The 22,431-nt window shown below is 54.5% G+C and overlaps 1 protein-coding gene across 2 annotated transcripts in view; it reads left to right on the top strand.

The window, feature by feature from the left end:
• The window catches only part of svopl (SVOP-like), a 180,152-nt gene that overhangs the window by 32,616 nt on the left and 125,105 nt on the right, over window positions 1–22,431 (top strand). For both annotated transcript variants that reach the window (XM_072484285.1, XM_072484286.1), the window contains exon 2: window positions 3,058–3,199. In XM_072484285.1, coding sequence (XP_072340386.1) covers window positions 3,130–3,199 — 70 coding nt within the window. In that variant the 5' untranslated portion in view covers window positions 3,058–3,129. The remainder of the gene's footprint in view (window positions 1–3,057; window positions 3,200–22,431) is intronic.

The following is a 22,431-nucleotide window of genomic DNA, read 5'->3' on the forward strand; positions in this document are numbered from 1 at the left end:
CCATATGTTCTGGGCATGCCCAGCGCTGGAGGAATTTTGGAAGGGCGTAGCGAGGACGGTGTCGAGGGTGGTAGGATCCAGGGTCAAACCGGGCTGGGGGCTCGTTCTATTTGGGGTGGCCAAGGAGCCGGGAGTGCAGGAGGCGGAAGAGGCCGGAATTCTGGCCTTTGCGTCCCTGGTAGCCCGGCGAAGGATTCTCCTTCAGTGGAAAGATGCGAGGCCCCCAAGTGTGGAATCCTGGATCAGCGATATGGCAGAGTTCATTAAATTGGAGAGGGTGAAATTCGCCTTGAGAGGGTCGGTACAAGGGTTCTTTAGGCGGTGGCAACCGTTCTTAGACTTTCTGGCAGAACGATAGACATTGGTCGATGGCAGCAGCAGCTCGGGGGGGGGGGGGTTACTTTATTTTTGTTTATGTTATTTACACTGGAGGGTCTGAGGGGGTGTATTCACCTGTTGTGTTAAGTTGGGGTGTTAATGTTAATTTATTATTTATTTACGGGGGGGGGCAGGGGTTTGGGGGGTGGCTTTTTTAGATTGTGTTTTGTACTTAACCCTGTTGGGTTATTTTTTTCTTTCTCATTTTGTTATTGATATTTTATGAAAACCTTTAAGAATTATTTTTTTTTTAAAAAAAGATTATCCAGAAGATTGGGATAAAGGAATCCCATTCGTATTGTTTGCAATTAGGGATGCACCTAATGAGTCTACCAAATTTAGTCCTTTTGAACTAATTTTTGGTCATGAGGTAAGAGGACCACTTAAATTGATTAAGGAAAAATTGGTGGGTGAGAAATCGGAAGTTACACGATTGGATTACGTGTCAAATTTTAGGGAACGATTAAATAGAGCAGGTGAATTGGCTAGACAACATTTGAAAGTTGCACAAAATGTGATGAAACAGGTAGCGGACAAGAAATCCAAAGTTCGTAGTTTTGCCAGTGGGGAGAAAGCTTTAGTGTTGTTACCAGTGGTAGGTGAGCCTTTAAAAGCTAGGTTTTGTACATGAGGTGCACATAGAGACAATTTAAAGGGAGAAGTTAAGTATCAAAGATAAGTGGTTCAGATAGAAGTGTGGGGGGGGAGTTGGAATCTGTATGGGAGGGGGATGGGGCGTTAGACCAGATTGGGGTGACGTTCAGTCCAGGAGTGTGAGTCCGTCCAGGAAGGGGGTGGTTGGACCAGGAGGGGTGGGGGTCAGACCAGGGCCCGGGGGAGCAGGGAGTCAGACCCTGAAGGGGGTTGGACCAGAGGGAAGGGGGATTCAGTCCAGGAAGTGTGGGGATGGGGGCTGGATCAGCCTGGGCGTGTTAGGTTAGGTCTGGATCAGGAGTGGTGGGTCCCCTGTGGTTTGCATGTGTGGGGGGTGGGTGGGGGGAGGGTCCTGTACAAGGCTCGGTCTGGGTTAGTTTGGAGTTAGTGATTTTTTAAATTTTAACTCTTTCAGAGTAACTATCTGGGTAAAACTGGCAGAACCATCTGAAATTAATGATGAGAACCACTTCTGTCGGATGGTTCCCAGCCCAGCACAATTGTCCCAAGGAAGTTAACACTTCTGGGCAATTGCAGGGTCAACTCTTTGAAACGTCCTGGAGCGATAGCCCAGTGGCTCATTGCAGCATGGTGGTACAGTGGTTAGCACTGCTGTCTCACAACACCCAGGATCTAGGTTCAATTCCGGCCTCTAGTGACTGTGCAGAGTCTGCACGTTCTCCCCGCGACTGTGTGGGTTTCCTCTGGGTGCTCCGGTTTACTCCCACAGTCCAAAGATGTGCAGGTTAGTTGGATTGACCATGCTAAATTGCCCCTTAGTGTCCAAAAGGGTGGGTGGGGTGTTGGGGAGTGGGCCTGGGATGTGCAGATTAGGGAAGGGGGGTTATGGTGGGGTGGTTGGGTGAGTGGATATTGGTAGAGTGCTCGTTCTAAGGGTCGGTGCAGACTCGATGGGCCGAATAGCCTCCTTTGCACTGTAGGGATTCTATGATTCTTCCTAAATGCAGGAAGTTATGGATTATTCTTTAAATTTCCATCGCAGGCAATTCCATCTTTGTCGCATCATACCTATCCTATTACTTTCATCCCTTTCCCGTATCCCCCCCCCCCCAATCCCTCCGGCCGTTTAACTTGGGGTTTTCTTGATCTTCTGCTGTTCTTTATCTTTAACTCCCTGTCCTACCCTCACTCAATCCTGCTGCCAGCAACTATTGGCCCCATGGGCTCCAGTTGCCATCATATCAGAGCAGCTGATCCTCAAAACTGCAACCGCTATCTAAAGATTGCAGAAAAGTAAGGCTCCTTTGGTTTCTCGAGGGAGAAACGTTTAAATGAGCCTAGCTCCTCACACATTCTGATCTCTACATCCATCGGAAGAAGTTGGAGTATCTCCCATCTGTGGAGGGGTGTCGGGGAGGAAAGGCAGTCAGAGAAAGGGGAAAATCAAATGGGTGAGCCACATCAGGCAGGCTCTGGCCTTTCCTGGCTACAGGGGCTTTGGCGATGGTTGGGGAACCATGTTTGAGGCATACTCCGCATTTCAGTAGCAGAGTGTTCAGTCGGCCAGGAAAAGAGACGATCAAGTTACTTAAAACAAAATGAAAATAGAACAACGGGTCTGTTTCATCGCGTCTGAATTTAAGGCGGCACGGCAGCACAGTGGTTAGCACTGTTACTTCCCGCACTCCCACAAGTCCCGAAATTCCTGTTGGATAATTTGGACATTCTGAACCCAAACAGGCGCTGGAATGTGGTGACTAGGGGATTTCCCGGTAACTTAATTGCAGTGTTAATGTAAGCCTACTTGTGACAATAAAGATCTTTTTTTTTTTTAAGTGCTTTCTGAATTAACACAATATGTGCCTCAAACACGCCAGATATCCATTCGCCCCAGGTGTCCTCCAGGCTCTGTCCCTCAATTCAACCCAGTGACAAGTCAAATAAGTTCGGGTAGATAAAAACTGCAGATTATTAATATAAATGTTTGGAAAAAGTTCCATAATGAAATAGTGTAAAATTATATTTGTTGTGTATACCAATCTCTTACTTCACTTGCTCTTTCAGATCTTCCTTTCACTGGGAATATTTAACATTACTGCTTGAACAGAACCTGTGAATCAGTCGTTAAGAGGCAAAATGACATCCCGGAAACCAACGGTCCATTACATTCACATGGAGGAATGCTGTACGCTCTCATTCCCAAAAGGTATGGGTGCTCCACATACAGATTCTTTCAATGGGAGAGCAGTTCCAGAGTTCTGAGAGACCATTCAGTCCTTGCAACCTTGTCCTCACCCAGCACTTCACTTGGGCAACCTGGCTCAAATTTTCCTCTTGCTTTCCTCTCTTCCTTTTTACCGCTCTGTCTCTCCCTATCTATCTTGCGCTGGTTTGCCCTTTGGTGGCTCGTCCAAGCCACGGAGGAAGCGGATGGAGTAGAGTATGGGAGGTTAGTCACTTTGAATGAAAGAGCAGAGTGTACTTAAAAGGTGTGAAAGTTGTAAACGTTGCTAGTTTCATAGAATTTACAGTGCAGAAGTAGGCCATTCGGCCCATCGAGTCTGCACCGGCTCTTGGAAAGAGCACCCCACCCAAGGTCAACACCTCCACCCTATCCCCATAACCCAGTAACCCCACGCAACACTAAGGGCAATTTTGGACACTAAGGGCAATTTATCATGGCCAATCCACCTAACCTGCACATCTTTGGACGGTGGAAGGAAACCGGAGCACCCGGAGGAAACACACACAGAACAGGGAGAACGTGCAGACTCCGCACAGACAGTGACCCAAGCCGGAATCAAACCTGGGACCCTGGAGCTGTGAAGCAATTGTGCTAACCACAATGCTACCGTGCTGCCCCGTTGATGTTCAGAGGGACTTGTGTATGTGCTCCAACAAGGATGAAGGTGCAATTGGGAAGTCAATTAACAAAAAAAAAAAATGTTCTTGGGATGTGGGTGTCGCTGGCTGGGCCAACATTTGTTGCCTGAGTGGCATTTCTTGAACTGAGTGGCTTGCGAGGCTATTTTAGTGGGGGGCAGTTAAGGGTGAACCACATCGCTGTGTGGGTCTGGAGTCACATGTAGGCCAGACCGGGTAAGGACGGCAGATTTCCTTCCTGAAGGACATTAGTGAACCAGATGGCTTTTTACGATTCTTGGCAATGGTTTCATGGTCATCATTAGACTTCTCATTCAGGGGGCTAAACAGCTGACTTGTAATGCAGAACAAGGCCAGCAGCGCGGGTTCAATTCCTGTACCGGCCTCCCCGAACAGGCGTCGGAATGTGGCGACTAGAAGTAGCTTCATTGAAGCCTACTTGTGACAATAAGTGATTATTATTATTAATTCCAGATTTTTATTGAATTCAAATTTCACCATCTGCCGTGGTGGGATTTGAACCCAGGACCCTAGAGCATTACCCTGGGTCTCTGGATTACTAGTTCAGTGACAATACCACAACGCCATTGCCTCCCCTGGCATGTGAGCTTATTGCAAGGTTATTGGAGTACATGAATGAAGAAGTCTGGCTACAATTGTACAGGGCGCTAGTGAGACCACATGTGGAATACTGGTGCAGTTTGTTCTTATTTCAGGAAGGATAGATTTGCATTAGAGTCCCCTTTGAAATATCATCAGGGCCGGAATTCACTGGCTGTTGGGATTCTCTGTTCCCGCTGGCAGTGCACCCCCACATTCGGGTTTCCTGGGGGCTTCAACGGGAAATCCCATTGACAAGCAGCGGGAATGGAGAATCTAAGAAACATGCGGCTGGGGGACCGGAGAATCCAACTCCAGATCTTTTACATCCACTTAAACCGGCAGATAGGACCTCGATTTAACATCTCCCCCAATTGAAAGCACTTCCGACAGTGCAACACTCCCTCATTACTGCATCAAAGTGCCACCATTTGTGCTCTTGCCCTGGAGTGGGCCTTGAACCCAGAGATTCTGAGGCACAAGACCCCTTTTCTCAAGGTGTCTTAGAACACTTTCACACCCATTTATGAAGTGTAAGGGCACAGGGAGAATGGGAGGCTGCAGGAATGCGGCTAATGTCTCAACAAGCCCAACCTTGCTATCTTATTGTTGGAATTTACGTTTTGTGTGAAGCAAACTCCACAAATAGCAGTGAGATAAATAATCAGATCAGAATTATAGAGTAGGCCAGCATGGTGGCACAATGGCGAGCACTGCTGCCTCAGCGACAGGGACCCGGGTTTGATTCTGGCCTTGGGTGACTGTGTCAAGATTGCACATTCTCCCCGTGTCTGCGTGAGTTTCCATCGGGTGCTCCGGTTTCCTCCCACAGTTCAAAGATGTGCAGGTGGATTGGCCATGTGAAATTTCCCCTGAGTGTCCAAAGATGTGCAGGTTAGGTGGGGTTACCAGATTATGGGGATAGGGCAGGGGAGTGGGCCTGGGTAGGGTGTTCCTTTCAGGGTGTCGGTGCCCATTCAAAGGGGCCGAATTACCTCCTTCTGCACTGTAGGAGGTTTAATATCAGCCAAGCGTCAGGAGAACGTCCCTGTCCTTCTTTGGAATTGTGCCTTTTAACCTTTACCCCTCTTCCACCCACCACAGATGGGGCCTCGGTTTAATGTTTATTCTGGAAGGCAACTGTGCCAACAGTGCAGAACACCCTCAGCGCGACGCTGGAGTGTCAGTCTCGACTTTACGTTCAAGTTCTAGAGTGGGACGTTACTCATGGGCCTGTAACCTCCTGGCTCCCCAGTCTCATATTTGAGAGGGTTCTCGCAATGATATGCTGGGGAATCCCCCGAGGAGGATCCCCGGTTAGGTTTTACCTGGCAATTGTCCAGGTGCGCTAACTTCCCCTGGACAATTGTGCTGCGCTAGGAACCACCCTACAAAGCAATTTAAATCGTTAACTTCAGATGGTCCTGCCATGTGTACTCGAATAGTTACTCTGAAAGTGTTAGAAGAAACAAAGCCACTCCTAACTTCAGTGTAACTATTTTAAACTTCCAGACCCCACAAGGTACACCTCCCACCCCCCCCCCCACCCCCATTTAATCACCCCCTATGATATTCCCAATCCTCCTCCCTGACCTCCCCTCATGAGATTTTCCCTCCACTCCCCAATCCCCAGCCACATGGGACACACCACCCCACAACCCGCAGGCCCATCCATGACCCATCCCAACCGGCCTGCCTCTTGACACAACCGTGGCGTCTCGCCATCTGACCTCTCACCCTACCCAAACCCCGCCCCGGGATCCGAATCCCCTGATGTCCGACCTACCCCATCAAACTCGATGTCGGACCTCTGACCTGCCACTTAACCTGATCCCAGCTCCCTGTCCCCACCCTTGACCAACCAAATCCCATCCACTTACCTTCTCTCTGGATTGAGAGAATTACCTTTAAACTACCTGCTTTCTGGAAGGCAATGCAGTAAAAAAGAGGGTTAGGCCTCCCTCAATTCGCTGGTGTTGAACTGGGCTGGGTCCTGCGGGAACTTGTTTGCTGCAGGCTATAGGTATCTCCAACCAGCAGAGGCTTGAACAAACTTTTCCAGGCGAGCGAGTGCACTTTTAACTCTTGTATTTCCAGCAGGCCATCGCTTTCCTCTGCTGGGTGGAAGTTTCATGTTTGATTCAGAGGTGCGAGTGCTACCCGCCAAGTCCAGATTGGCGGAGACGTTACCTGCATCCCCGAGGATTTCGGGGGGAATCTACTGCTCTTTCTTGACCGACCCAGACAATCTCATCCACACTGGGAATTCCTCAGGAAAAGTCAGGATGCCATCCCTGGTAACAACACCCACCCCACATATGGCATTGACTCAACCCAGTGAGATTATCCACTATGCGGGCAAGAACCGAACCCAGCCCAACCCAGAAAATTGACTACGTTATCACATTCTTTAAGTGGCTAATTTTTCCTCATCTGAGGGCAGCACGGTGGAGAAGTGATTAGCACTGCTGCCTCGGGCAGCACGGTGACGCAGTGAGTAGCACTGCGGCCTCACGGCACCAAGGTCCCAGGTTCGATCCCGGCTCTGGGTCACTGTCCGTGTGGAGTTTGCACATTCTCCCCGTGTTTGCGTGGGTTTCGCCCCAAAACCCAAAGATGTGCAAGATAGGTGGATTGGACACGCTAAATTGCCACTTAATTGGAAAAAATGAATTGGGTCCGCTAAAATTTTTTTTAAAGTTCTTCTTCATCGGTCTTCAGCTGTACTGATAACCCGGTAAGTACCCTCTGACAGCACTTTACCTGAACACCACAGTATAGAAATAAGATTAAATGGAGGCGCTTTGAGGCAGGAAGCAGGAGAATTATTTTGATCATGTCAGCTGAGGCCTAACAAATGATTTATAAACATTTTGCACAACCTCCCCACTTTGAAAAAGGCAAAATACTGGGGACACTGGAGATCTGAAATAAAAACACAGCGCTGGGAAACCTCAGCAGGTCTGGCAGCATCAATGGAGGGAGAAACAGTCATGTTAATTTTGTATTGCCAAGTGCCAGTCTGTATCTTGTTCTTGCTTTCAGACAGTGCTGACCTTTATTATGCTATTAACACCTACTCCAGGCCGAAGCTTTGTTTCTTTATTGACAACCCTTACTGCTCTCTTTGCCTTTTGCTCTATGTCATCTTTGGTATTTAATCCTCACTGCTCTTTAACCTATCCCTGGCCTTCCCTTCTGTTTCACCCGACTCCCCTTTTTCAACAGCATAAGACCTCTCTTTAGGTTCGAAGAAGTGTCATGTTGGATTCAGCTTTGCTTCTCCCTCCACAGATTCTGCAAGTCCGTCCAAGTAACTCCAGCACTATAAGTGGGATTTTTCAGTTCTCCCTGGGCTGGTTTAGCTCACTGGGCTAAATCGCTGGCTTTTAAAGCAGACCAAGGCAGGCTAGCAGACGGTTCAATTTCCCGTACCAGCCTCCCCGAACAGGTGCCGGAATGTGGCGACTAGAGGCTTTTCACAGTAACTTCATTTGAAGCCTACTTGTGACAATAAGTGATTTTCATTTCATTCATTCATTTCAGCGGGCTAGTCTCGTCCCATGGAAGACGATGGACTTTTTGCCGGCTCACCGCATCTGCCGCGGTGTGGCCGGAAATTCCTGGCCTTAGTTTTTGTTGTTCCTACCATTTTAATATTCTCTGCCTCTATTTCTCTCTCCCACACTGTCACGGTAGCACAGTGGTTAGCACTGTTGCTTCACAGCGCCAGGGACCCGGGTTCCATTCTCGGCTTGGGTCACTGTCTGTGTGGAGCCTGCACGTTCTCCCCGTGTCTGCGTGGGTTTCCCCCGGGTCCTCCGGTTTGCTCCCACAAGTCCCGAAAAACGTCCTGTTGGGTGAATTGAACATTCTGAATTCTCCCTCTGTGTACCTGAACATGTGTGTGGCGACTAGAGGATTTTCACAGTAACTTCATTGCAGTGTTAATGTAAGCCTACTTGTGACAATAATAAAGATTATTATTGTAAAGCTCATATTTATATTGTTCTCAAACAAAAACAAAAATGCTGGACAATCTCAGCAGGTCTGACCGTCTGTGGAGAGAGAACGGAGCTAACGTTTCGAGTCTGGGTGACTCTTTGTCAAAGCTCCATTTACATTGTTCTCCCTGGAATGTACATCCTGCCACCTTGTGGTAAATGCTGGGTGATGTTTTTGCCCTGGCTGGTTCCCCATTTGCTGGCTTAGAGTTGGACACTGTCAGGAGCTTCCTTAAAACCTGTTTATCTGATTCAGGAATGTCAGGAGGATACAGAAACTCACTTTGCTATCTCCCTCTCCTTGCTGATTCTCACACAACCGTCAAATTACAGCATGGATCAAACAAATATAATTACTGCTCTGAGCTGAGGGAAATTAGACATGCACTCGCCTCATTTATATCCATTCTTGGTATATTGCTGTAGCTGGCAAGGGCAGTTGCCCACCCCACATTGTCTTTGTGTGGAGGGGGGGTGGAGGTTTTGTGAACCCTTGTGGCCCAACTGCCATAACACTTGCACACCATTATGTCATTAACTCTGAACGCCGCAGTTTAAAAAAAACATTTATTTGGGGGGGGGGGGGGTGGACGTTGCCCCAACATTTATTGCCCATCCCTAATTGCCCAAGGTGCATTTTCATAGAATTATAAAATTTACAGTGCAGAAGGAGGCCATTCGGCCCATTGGATTTGCACCGGCCCTTGGAAAGAGCCCCCTACTCAAGCCCACACCCCCACCCTACCCCCGTAACCCCACCTAACCTTTATCATGGCCAATCTACCTGACCTGCACATCTTTGGACTGTGGGAGGAAACCAGAGCACCCGGAGGAAACCCAGGCACACACAGAGAGGATGTGCAGACTCCGCACAGACAGTAACCCAAGCGAGGAATCGAACTTGGGACCCTGGAGCTGTGAAGCAACTGTGCTAACCATGGTGGTGCCATGCTGCCCCTTTTAAGAGTCAGCGACATTGCTGTGTACCTGGAGTCATGTAGTCCAGATCAGGTAAGGTTGGCAGATATCCTAACCTAAAGAGTCATTAGTGAACCAGATGGGTTTTTGATGACAATCCTCAATGGTTTGATGGCCATCATTAGTCTTTTAATTCCGCATTTTTATTGAATTCAAATTTCACCATCGACCGTGGTGGGATTCGAAACAGGGTCCCCGAAGCATTGTCCTGGGTCCCTGGATTACTTGCCCAGTATATTAAAAAAGCGAATTGATAAAAAATCTTTTCAATACATTTAAATCGCTTAGAAAAACAAACAGTTGTATTCATAGCCCCGCATCAGAGACAGCTAATCCCTTAACAACCACTCGGAGCTGTCGATCAAACTATGAAGCAACCAAATAGTAATAATACTATAACGATAGATCTCCGGCTTATGTCAACAAACAGATGTTGAAATGGCAAGCACTGATTTTTTTTTCAAGAGACTCAGCAGGCTGTTTTCAAAATGTAAGGAGCAGGATATTTAACTTGACAACTTGATAGTTCCAAGATCTTTAATGCACATTCACGCCTACTCATAAAAATCATTAAGTCACACATTGGGAAACACACCTTGCTCCATCAATAATTGGGTCTGTTTGAGCTTAGCGCTGAGTTCAAAAGACCCTGTTGAGTTTGGGCTTCCCCCAGTGTGCGCATTACAATATCACCCACCACAACCTCCCAGCCTCAGTGAAAGTGTATTCTGTTGGAAATGGTATGGGACCTCTGTATTCAGAATCCCGGTGCTATATGGGCAGCACGGTAGCACAGTGGTTAGCACAGTTGCTTCACAGCTCCAGGGTCCAAGGTTCAATTCCCCGCTGGGTCACTGTCTGTGCAGAGTCTGCACGTTCTCCCCGTGTCTGCGTGGGTTTCCTCCCACAAGTCCTGAAAGACATGCTGTTCGGTAATTTGGACATTCTGAATTTTCCCTCGGTGTACCCGAACAGGCGCCGGAATGTGGCGACTAGGGGCTTTTCATAGTAACTTCATTCCAGTGTTAATGTAAGTCTACTGTAATGTAAGTAGGCTGGTACAGAAATTGAACCCGCGCTGCTGGCGTTGTTCTGCATCACAATCCAGCTGTCCAGCCCACTGAGCAAACCAGCCCTTGTGACAATAATAAAGATTATTATATATTGGTTGAGGCGTAGAGTCTCCATGACCATGCGAAAATCCAGGCCTAAATGTTGTCAATTTAATTCTGTATTTTCCTCTATTCCCCAATACTCATTGGGGAATAGAGCTCATTCGATGGTTCATTTTTGCTCATTTTCAAAGGCAACCAATCTTCATTTAAATAGCTATTTCCTCGAGGCATCTCAAAGTTCTTCACAGCTGATGAAGTGCAGTTACTGTAATAGGCAAATATGTTAGTCTCAAAATGGAAAATTGCACAAACTTCAGAGAACATGAGTCACCGGTTCTTCAATTGAGAGCTTGGTTTTGTTTCTTTCTCACTCGGTACCATGCCGATAGTTAGCATAAATTGGTCACATCTGTTATCTTCTGAAGTAGAGTTGATGAGGGGGAGCCAGTGGATGAGGTTTATTTGGGCTTTTAGAAGGCTTTTGACAAGGTCCCACATAAGGGATTAGTGTGTAAAATTAAAATACATTGGATGAGAGGTAATTTACTGAGATGGACAGAAAACTGGTTGCTGAGTAGGAATAGATGGGCCTTTTTCCAAATGGCAGGCAGTGACTAGTGGGCTACTGCAAGGAATGCGCTGGGACTCCAGCTATTCACAATATATATTAATGATTTAGATGAGGGAGCTAAATGTAATATCTCCAAATTTGCTAATGATACAAAGTTGGGGAGGGGGGGGGGGGGGTGAACTATGAGGAGGTGCAGAGAGGCTTCCGTTTGATTCAGACAAGTTGAGCAAGTGGGCAAATGAATGGCAGATGTGGTATAATGTGGATAAATGTGAGGTTATCCGATTTGGTAGCAAAAACAGGAGGGCAGATTATTACCTGAATGGCTATAGATTGAGAGAGGGGAATGTGTAACGAGACCTAGGTGCCCTTGCACACTAGTCGGTGAAAGTAAGCATCAAGGTGGAGCAGGTGGTGAAGAAGCGAGAGGATTCGAGTACTCGGAGCAGGGATGTCTTGTAGTTATACAGGGCCTTGGTGAGATCTCACCAGGAATGCTGTGCACAGTTTTGGTGTCCTTATCTGAGGAAGGATGTTCTTCTTGCTCTAGAGGGAGTGCAGCGAAGCTTTACCAGACTGATTCCTAGAAAGGCAGGATTGATGTATGAGGAGAGATTGAGTCGGCTAGGATTATATTCACTGGAGTTTAGAAGAATGAAATTGGACCTCCTAGATAGCTGTACAATTCTAACAGGACTAGACAGTGTTCCCGATGGGGAGGAGTCCAGAACCAGGGTCACAGTCGGAGGATACGGGGTAAACCATTTATTTTATAAAAATAAATTTAGAGCACCCAATTTTTTTTTTTTTTTTCCAACAAAAAGGGGCAATTTGGCGAGGCCAACCCACCTACCCTGCACATCTTTGGATTTGTGGGGTGAGACCCACGCAGACACGAGAAGAATGTGCAAACCCCACACGGACAGTGACCCGGGACTGGGATCAAACCCGGGTTCTCGGTGCCGTGAGGCAGCAGTGCTAACCACTGCCCTCGGGGTAAACCTTTAGGACTGAGATGAGGAAAAATTCCTTCACCCAGAGAGTGGTGAGCCTGTGGAATTTGCTACTACACAAAGCAGTTCTAGCCAAAACATATCTTTTCAAAAAGGATATATAGGTCTTGGGGCTAAAGGAATCAAAAGATATGGGGGAAAGAGGAAACAGGTTAACATAGGAGGCGATTTGGCCCATTGGATTTGCACCGGCCCTTACAAAGGGCGCCCTACTGAAGCTCATGTATCTAACCTATCCCTGTAACCCAGTAACTCCCACTTAACCTTTTTTGGACACGAAGGGCAATTTAGCACGGCCAATCCACCTAACCTGCACATCTTTGGACTGTGGGTGGAAACCCATGCAGACTCCGCACAGACAGTGACCCAGCCGGGAATCGAACCTGGGACCCTGGAGTTGTGAAGCAACTGTGCTAACCATTATGCTACCATGCTGCCCATTGAGTTGGATGACTAGGCATGATCATAATGAATGGCGGAGCAGGCGCGAAGGGCCAATAGGCCTCTCCCTGTTGCTATTGTGTATGTTTCTATGACCACAACTGTAACCGTCTGAAATCCATGTCAGCAATCTGTTTCGGTGAATAATTAAACAAATCATTGTATTTTTCAGCAATAAACTTGTGCCAAAGGTATGAAAGCTGTCCATTCCAATAGGAGTGGCAAGAGTTATACAACGTGTCAGCCTGACCTGCCAGAAACACAAGGGGAGGTGGCAGATCCAGCAGCAGGGAAAATGACACGGCCATGTTGAATAAGGCCCCATCCAACTCCCCAACTCCCCAACCCCATCCAACTCCCCAACCCCTCTCACACACTCCGTACCCCATCCAACTCCCCACCCTCACACACACTCCGTACTCCATCCAATTCCCCACCCCATCCAACCCCCCACATCCTACAACCTCACACACTCCCCAACTCCCCACCCCCTCTCACACACTCCGTACCCCATCCAATTCCTCTCACACTGCGTACCCCATCCAACTCCCCACCCCCTCTCACACACTCCAACCAACTCTTTCCCCCCCCCCCCACACATTCCGTACCCCATCCAAAGCCCCATCCCCTCTCTCACAGTCCGTACCCCATCTAACCCCCCCCCCCCAGACACTTCGTACCCCATCCAACTACCCTCCCCCCCCCCCCCCCCTTCACACATTCCGTACACCATCCAACTCCGAACCCTCACACACACACACACTACCTCAGCCAACCCCTCATCCTCACACGCACACTGTACCCCATCCAACACCCCACGCACACACACTGTACCCCACCCAACACCCCACACAATGTACCACATACAACTTCCTACCCTCCCACACACGCTGTACCCCACCCAACACCCCACACACACACACACACACACACACACACACACACTGTACCCCACCCAACACCCCACACTCCCACACAATGTACCACATACAACTTCCTACACTCCCACACACACTATAACCCATCCAACACCCCACGCACACACTGTATCCCACCCAACACCCTACACTCACACACAATGTACCACATAAAACTCCCCACCCTCACATACAAACTATACCCAATCAAACTCATCACCCTCGTACAGATAAAAAACTATCTTATTCAAGCTCCTCATTCTCTCTCACTGTGCAAACCCCCCCCCCCCCTTACAGAAAAAAGAAAAACAAAGAACATATAAATAAACATCTTACAACTACATCACTAATTCCCCCAATATACAAACCTCCCATTAAGCAATAATAAACACAGTAGGAAACACAAAGTACACCCTCCCCTCCCCCCACCCCCCCGGGTTGCTGCTGCTGCTGCTGACCACCTCCTAACGCCCCGCTAGAAAGTCTAGGAACGGTTGCCACCGCCTGAAGAACCCTTGCACAGATCCTCTCAATGCAAATTTTACCCTCTCCAATTTAATGAATCCTGCCATGTCGCTGATCCAGACTTCCACGCTTGGGGGGCCTCGCATCTTTCCACTGTAGCAGAATCCTCCGCTGGGCTACCAGGTTCTCAAAGGCCAGAATACCGGCCTCTTTCACCTCCTGCACTCCCGGCTCGTCCGATACCCCAAATAGTGCTAACCCCCAACTCAGCTTAACCCGGGTGTTCACCACCTCAGACACCGTCCTCGCAACGCCCCTCCAGTGCCGGGCACGCCCAGAACATGTGGGCGTGATTTGCTGGGCTCCCTGAGCACCTCACACACCCGCCTTCCACTCCAAAGAACCTGCTCAGCCTCGCCCCTGTCATATGCGCTCTGTGAAGAACCTTAAATTGTATCAGGCTAAGGCTGGTGCAAGAATTAACCCTACCCAGGGCATCCGCCCACGTACCCTCGTCTATCTCCTCTCCAAGCTCCTCCTCCCATTTACCCTTTAGCTCCACCGCTGGGGTCTCCTCCTCTTCCTGCATCTCCTGATAGATCGCCGAGACCCTGCCTTCTCCAACCCACACCCCAGAGAGCACCCTATTCTGGATCCTACGTGCTGGAAGCAGCGGGAACTCCCTCACCTGCCGTCTTACAAACGCCCTTACCTGCATGTACCTGAAGGCATTTCCGGGGGGGGGGGGGGGGGGGCCCAAATTTTTCCTCCAGCGCCTCAAGGTTCACAGACTTCCCATCTATAAACAGGTCCCCCATCCTTCTAATTCTTGCCCTGTGCCAGCTCAGGAACCCGCCATCCATTCACCCCGGGATGAACCGATCGGGGACCAAACCGAAGTCTCTACCTCACGCCTGTGGCGTCTCCACTGCCCCCAAATTTTGAGTCGCCGCCACCACCGGACTCGTGGTGTACCTTGTCAGCGGGAGTGGCAGCGATGCCGTCACCAGCGCTCTGACTCGTGCCCACACAGAACGCCATCTCCAGCCTCTTCCATGCCGCCCCCTCCCCCTCAATTACCCACTTGCGTATCATCGCCACATTGGCAGCCCAGTAGTACCCACACAGATTAGGCAACGCTAGCCCTCCTCTGTCCCTGCTCCGTTCCAGAAACACCCTTCTCGCCCTCGGAGTCTTTTTCGCCCATTCAAACCCCATGATGCTCCTGCTGACCCGCTTAAAAAAGGCCTTAGGGATCAGGATGGGGAGGCACTGGAATATAAAAAGGAACCTCAGGAGCACCGTCATTTTCACCGACTGCACCCTACCCGCCAAGGACAGTGGCAACATATCCCACCTTTTAAACTCCTGCTCCACCAGTCGCGTCAAGTTGAGCTTGTGTAGGGCGCCCCAGCTCCTGGCCACCTGGATCCCTAGGTACCAAAAACTCCTTTCCGCCCTCTTCAAATGGAAGCTCGTCTATCCCCCTTCCCTGGTCCCCTGGGTGTATCACGAAGAGCCCACTCTTCCCCCACATTGAGCTTTCCCCAGAAAAGTCTCAAAACTCCCTGAGGATCCGCATCACCAAGGCATCCCCCTGCTGGGTCCACCACATACAGTAACAGGTCATCGGCATACAACGAAACCCGGTCCCCCCCCCCCCCCCCCCCCCCCGGACCAGCCCCCTCCAGTTCCTGGACTCCCTTAAAGCCATAGCCTTGTCCACCGGTACAGCCGAAAGTATTCCGACCTCCTCCGATTCGTGGCCACACTCGCTACCGGGGCTTCGTAAAGTAGCCTAACCCAACAAATGAACCCCTCCCCGAACCCAAACCTCCTCAACACTTCCCAAAGGAACCCCCACTCCACCCTATCGAAGGCCTTCTCCGCGCCCAGCGCCGCCACTATCTCCGCCCCCCCCCCCTCCACTGCAGGCATCATGATTACATTAAGGAGCCTCCGCACATTGGTATTCAGCTGCCTTCCCTTAACAAAACCCGTCTGGTCCTCGTGAATCACCCCCGGGACACAGTGCTCAATTCTGGTAGCCAACACCTTCGCTAACAGCTTTGCGTCCACGTTGAGGAGATTGGCCTATACGACCCACACTGTAATGGGTCCTTGTCCCTCTTCAGGATCAGCGAGATCAGCGCCCTGGACATCGGGGGCAGGCCCCCCCCCCCTCCCCTCCCTTATTGAAAGTCCTCACTAGTAGCAGGTCCATGTACTTCCGGTAAAATTCCACCGGGAACCCATCTGGCCCCGGTACCTTCCCCGCCCGCATACTCCCCAGCCCCCGGTGCCCCAAGCCCAGCCACCTGCTCCTCCTCCACCCTTGGGAACCTCAGCCGATCCAAAAATCGACGCATCCCCCCCCCCCCCCCCCGAGCTGCGTTACTCCCCCCCATAGCACTCCCGTAAGTCTGCTGACCCCGGCCACTCCATCGACCCCCCCCAGTGTGATAGTTTCCCCCCCCCCTCCCCTCTGGTAGGTGAGGGTGAGCCTTACTTCAGTGGTAGGGAAATTACTGGAGAGAATTCTTAGAGACAGGATCTACTCCCATTTGGAAGCAAATGGACGTATTAGTGAGAGGCAGCACGGTTTTGTGAAGGGGAGGTCGTGTCTCACTAACTTGATAGAGTTTTTCGAGGAGGTCACTAAGATGATTGATGCAGGTAGGGCAGTAGATGTTGTCTATATGGACTTCAGTAAGGCCTTTGACAAGGTCCCTCATGGTAGACTAGTACAAAAGGTGAAGTCACACGGGATCAGGGGTGAACTGGCAAGGTGGATACAGAACTGGCTAGGCCATAGAAGGCAGAGGGTAGCAATGGAGGGATGCTTTTCTAATTGGAGGGCTGTGACCAGTGGTGTTCCACAGGGATCAGTGTTGGGACCTTTGCTGTTTGTAGTATATATAAATGATTTGGAGGAAAATGTAACTGGTCTGATTAGTAAGTTTGCAGACGACACAAAGGTTGGTGGAATTGTGGATAGCGATGAGGACTCTGAGGATACAGCAGGATTTAGATTGTCTGGAGACTTGGGCGGACAGATAGCAGATGGAGTTTAATCCGGACAAATGTGAGGTAATGCATTTTGGAAGGTCTAATGCAGTTAGGGAATATACAGTGAATGGTAGAACCCTCAAGAGTATTGAAAGTCAAAGAGATCTAGGACTACAGGTCCACAGGTCATTGAAAGGGGCAACACAGGTGGAGAAGGTAGTCAAGAAGGCATACGGCATGCTTGCCTTCATTGGCCGGGGCATTGAGTATAAGAATTGGCAAGTCATGTTGCAGCTGTATAGAACCTTAGTTAGGCCACACTTGGAGTATAGTGTTCAATTCTGGTCGCCACACTACCAGAAGGATGTGGAGGCTTTAGAGAGGGTGCAGAAGAGATTTACCAGAATGTTGCCTGGTATGGAGGGCATAAGCTATGAGGAGCGATTGAATAAACTCGGTTTGTTCTCACTGGAACGAAGGAGGTTGAGGGGCGACCTGATAGAGGTATACAAAATTATGAGGGGCATAGACAGAGGCTTTTCCCCAGGGTAGAGGGGTCAATTACTAGGGGGCATAGGTTTAAGGTGAGAGGGGCAAGGTTTAGAGTAGATGTACGAGGCAAGTGGTTTACGCAGAGGGTAGTGGGTGCCTGGAACTCGCTACCGGAGGAGGTAGTGGAAGCAGGGACGATAGGGACATTTAAGGGGCATCTTGACAAATATATGAATAGGATGGGAATAGAAGGATACGGACCCAGGAAGTGTAGAAGATTGTAGTTTAGTCGGGCAGTATGGTCGGCACGGGCTTGGAGGGCCGAAGGGCCTGTTCCTGTGCTGTACATTTCTTTGTTCTTTGTTCTGTCCATCAGCGGGCGCTCCACTCCAACACCGCCCTTTTCCCCCACATTCCTTCCCCAGTGCGGGAAAAGCCTGCGCTTTCCATCAAACCGGCCCCGCCCCCTAATCCCATCTCCCCCACCTCGGACCTCCCATCTTGAAATGAAAAATGAAATGAAATGAAAATCGCTTATTGTCACAAGTAGGCTTCAAATGAAGTTACTGTGAAAAGCCCCTAGTCGCCACATTCCGGAGCCTATTCGGGGAGGCTGGTACGGGAACTTCCCCCCCCCCCCCCCCCCCCACCAGCGGGCGCCCATCTTTCCAACCAGCAATGCCCACACTCTCACAAAACCCCCACTTCGAACTATTTCACCCTACCCCACCCAGCACCCAAGCAAACAGTACAGAACAGAACATCCCCCAAAGCACAGTAACCACAGGAGCCCCCCGCGGCCTCCCCTTACAACTGAGTCTCAGTCCGTGTCCAACTTTTCGGCCTGGATAAAGGTCCACGCCTCCTCCGGCATCTCAAAGTAATGGTGCCGGTCCTTAAATGTGACCCACAGTCACGCCGGCTGCAGCATCCCGTATTTCACTCCCTTCCGATGCAGAGCCGCCTTAGCCCGATTGTACCCGGCCCTATTCTTGGCTACCTCCACGCTCCAGTCCTGGTATATACGGACCTCTGCATTCTCCCATCTGCTGCTCCGCTCCTGTTTTGCCCATCTTAGGACACACTCCCTGTCCACCAAGTGGTGGAACTGCACCAATACCACCCATGGCGGAACTGCACCAATACCACCCATGGCGGCTCGTTAGATTTGGGCCTCCTCGCCAGGACTCGGTGAGCCCCATCCAGGGGTCTCGGTAAGGCACCCGCGCCCATCAGTCTGTTCAGCAGCGTGACCACGTGTGCTCCAGCATCCGACCCCTCCACTCCCTCCGGGAGACCCAGAATCCGCAGGTTCTTCCTCGACCGATTCTCCATATCCTCAAACTTCTGCCATTTCTAATGCTGCGCCTCGTGTGCCTCTACCTTCACCGCCAGGCCCAATATCTCGTCCTCATTCTCCGAGGCCTTCTGCCGCACCTCCCGGATCGCCGCCCCTTGGGCCTTCTGGGACTCGACCAGCTTGTCAATCGAAGGCTTCAGCAGCTCTGCTTTCAATTCCGTAAAGCAGCGCTTGAGAAACTCCTGCTGCTCTTGCGACCACTGCGCCCACGCTGCCTGGTCTCCACCCGCCGCCATCTTGGCTTTCCTCCCTCGCACTTTTCACTGCACCAAAATCACTTTTTTCACCGCTCCACTCCTGGTCCAATCCATACAGTGCCGGGGAAATCGTACTGTCGCCTTCCCACACTGGGAACCGTCGAACAAATGCTGCTGGGGCCCCTCACGAGCCCAAAAGTCAGTTCCTGGCAAGAACTGCCGAATGTGAGACTTAGCTCAGCACAGCCGCAACCGGAAGACCATCGCACCCTGTCCCCCATCCACCATCACACCCCTTCACACCCTGTACCCCATCCACCATCACACCCCCTGCACCCCGTCCACCATCACACCCCTTCACACCCTGTACCCCGTCCACCATCGCACCCCGCCCCCCGTCCACCATCGCACCCCGCCCCCCGTCCACCATCGCACCCCGCCCCCCATCGCACCCCGCCCCCCGCCCCCCATCGCACCCCGCCCCCCGTCCCCCATCGCACCCCGCCCCCCGTCCACCATCGCACCCCCTTCACGCCCTGCCCCCCCGTTCCACCGTCGCACCCCCTGCCCCCCCGTTCCACCGTCGCACCCCCTGCCCCCCCGTTCCACCGTCGCACCCCCTGCCCCCCCGTTCCACCGTCGCACCCCCTGCCCCCCCGTTCCACCGTCGCACCCCCTGCCCCCCGTCGCACCCCCTGCCCCCCCGTCGCACCCCCTGCCCCCCCGTCGCACCCCCTGCCCCCCCGTCGCACCCCCTGCCCCCCCGTCGCACCCCCTGCCCCCCCGTCGCACCCCCTGCCCCCCCGTCGCACCCCCTGCCCCCCCGTCGCACCCCCTGCCCCCCCGTCGCACCCCCTGCCCCCCCGTCGCACCCCCTGCCCCCCCGTCGCACCCCCTGCCCCCCCGTCGCACCCCCTGCCCCCCCGTCGCACCCCCTGCCCCCCCCGTTCCACCGTCGCACCCCCTGCCCCCCCCCCGTTCCACCGTCGCACCCCCTGCCCCCCCCCGTTCCACCGTCGCACCCCCTGCCCCCCCCCGTTCCACCGTCGCACCCCCTGCCCCCCCCCGTTCCACCGTCGCACCCCCTGCCCCCCCCCCGTTCCACCGTCGCACCCCCTGCCCCCCCCCCCCGTTCCACCGTCGCACCCCCTGCCCCCCCGTTCCACCGTCGCACCCCCTGCCCCCCCCGTTCCACCGTCGCACCCCCTGCCCCCCCCGTTCCACCGTCGCACCCCCTGCCCCCCCCGTTCCACCGTCGCACCCCCTGCCCCCCCGTTCCACCGTCGCACCCCCTGCCCCCCCCGTTCCACCGTCGCACCCCCTGCCCCCCCGTTCCACCGTCGCACCCCCTGCCCCCCCGTTCCACCGTCGCACCCCCTGCCCCCCCGTTCCACCGTCGCACCCCCTGCCCCCCCGTTCCACCGTCGCACCCCCTGCCCCCCCGTTCCACCGTCGCACCCCCTGCCCCCCCGTTCCACCGTCGCACCCCCTGCCCCCCCGTTGCACCGTCGCACCCCCTGCCCCCCCGTTGCACCGTCGCACCCCCTGCCCCCCCGTTGCACCGTCGCACCCCCTGCCCCCCCGTTGCACCGTCGCACCCCCTGCCCCCCCGTTGCACCGTCGCACCCCCTGCCCCCCCGTTCCACCGTCGCACCCCCTGCTCCCCCGTTCCACCGTCGCACCCCCTGCCCCCCCGTTCCACCGTCGCACCCCCTGCCCCCCCGTTCCACCGTCGCACCCCCTGCCCCCCCGTTCCACCGTCGCACCCCCTGCCCCCCCGTTCCACCGTCGCACCCCCTGCCCCCCCGTTCCACCGTCGCACCCCCTGCCCCCCCGTCGCACCCCCTGCCCCCCCGTCGCACCCCCTGCCCCCCCGTCGCACCCCCTGCCCCCCCGTCGCACCCCCTGCCCCCCCGTCGCACCCCCTGCCCCCCCGTCGCACCCCCTGCCCCCCCGTCGCACCCCCTGCCCCCCCGTCGCACCCCCTGCCCCCCCGTCGCACCCCCTGCCCCCCCGTCGCACCCCCTGCCCCCCCGTCGCACCCCCTGCCCCCCCGTCGCACCCCCTGCCCCCCCGTCGCACCCCCTGCCCCCCCGTCGCACCCCCTGCCCCCCCGTCGCACCCCCTGCCCCCCCGTCGCACCCCCTGCCCCCCCGTCGCACCCCCTGCCCCCCCGTCGCACCCCCTGCCCCCCCGTCGCACCCCCTGCCCCCCCGTCGCACCCCCTGCCCCCCCGTCGCACCCCCTGCCCCCCCGTCGCACCCCCTGCCCCCCCGTCGCACCCCCTGCCCCCCCGTCGCACCCCCTGCCCCCCCGTCGCACCCCCTGCCCCCCCGTCGCACCCCCTGCCCCCCCCGTTCCACCGTCGCACCCCCTGCCCCCCCCCCGTTCCACCGTCGCACCCCCTGCCCCCCCCCGTTCCACCGTCGCACCCCCTGCCCCCCCCCCGTTCCACCGTCGCACCCCCTGCCCCCCCCCCGTTCCACCGTCGCACCCCCTGCCCCCCCCCCCGTTCCACCGTCGCACCCCCTGCCCCCCCGTTCCACCGTCGCACCCCCTGCCCCCCCGTTCCACCGTCGCACCCCCTGCCCCCCCGTTCCACCGTCGCACCCCCTGCCCCCCCGTTCCACCGTCGCACCCCCTGCCCCCCCGTTCCACCGTCGCACCCCCTGCCCCCCCGTTCCACCGTCGCACCCCCTGCCCCCCCGTTCCACCGTCGCACCCCCTGCCCCCCCGTTCCACCGTCGCACCCCCTGCCCCCCCGTTCCACCGTCGCACCCCCTGCCCCCCCGTTCCACCGTCGCACCCCCTGCCCCCCCGTTCCACCGTCGCACCCCCTGCCCCACCCCCTGCCCCCCGTCCCACCCCGTTCCACCGTCGCACCCCCTGAACACACCCTGTACCCCGTCCCCCTTGCCGCGACCCCCGTCCCCCTTGCCGCGCCCCCCCGTCCCCCTTGCCGCGGCCCCCTTGCCGCGCCCCCCCGGCCGCGCCCCCCCGGCCCCCTTGCCGCGCCCCCCCGGCCCCCTTGCCGCGCCCCCCCGGCCCCCTTGCCGCGCCCCCCCGGCCCCCTTGCCGCGCCCCCCCGGCCCCCTTGCCGCGCCCCCCGGCCCCCTTGCCGCGCCCCCCGGCCCCCTTGCCGCGCCCCCCCGGCCCCCTTGCCGCGCCCCCCCGGCCCCCTTGCCGCGCCCCCCCGGCCCCCTTGCCGCGCCCCCCCGGCCCCCTTGCCGCGCCCCCCCGGCCCCCTTGCCGCGCCCCCCCGGCCCCCCCGGCCCCCTTGCCGCGCCCCCCCTTGCCGCGCCACCCCCTTGCCGCGCCACCCCCTTGCCGCGCCACCCCCCTTGCCGCGCCCCCCCTTGCCGCGCCCCCCCTTGCCGCGCCCCCCCCTTGCCG

Source organism: Scyliorhinus torazame, chromosome 19 (genome assembly GCF_047496885.1).
Source record: "Scyliorhinus torazame isolate Kashiwa2021f chromosome 19, sScyTor2.1, whole genome shotgun sequence".
Classification (NCBI taxonomy): domain Eukaryota; kingdom Metazoa; phylum Chordata; class Chondrichthyes; order Carcharhiniformes; family Scyliorhinidae; genus Scyliorhinus; species Scyliorhinus torazame.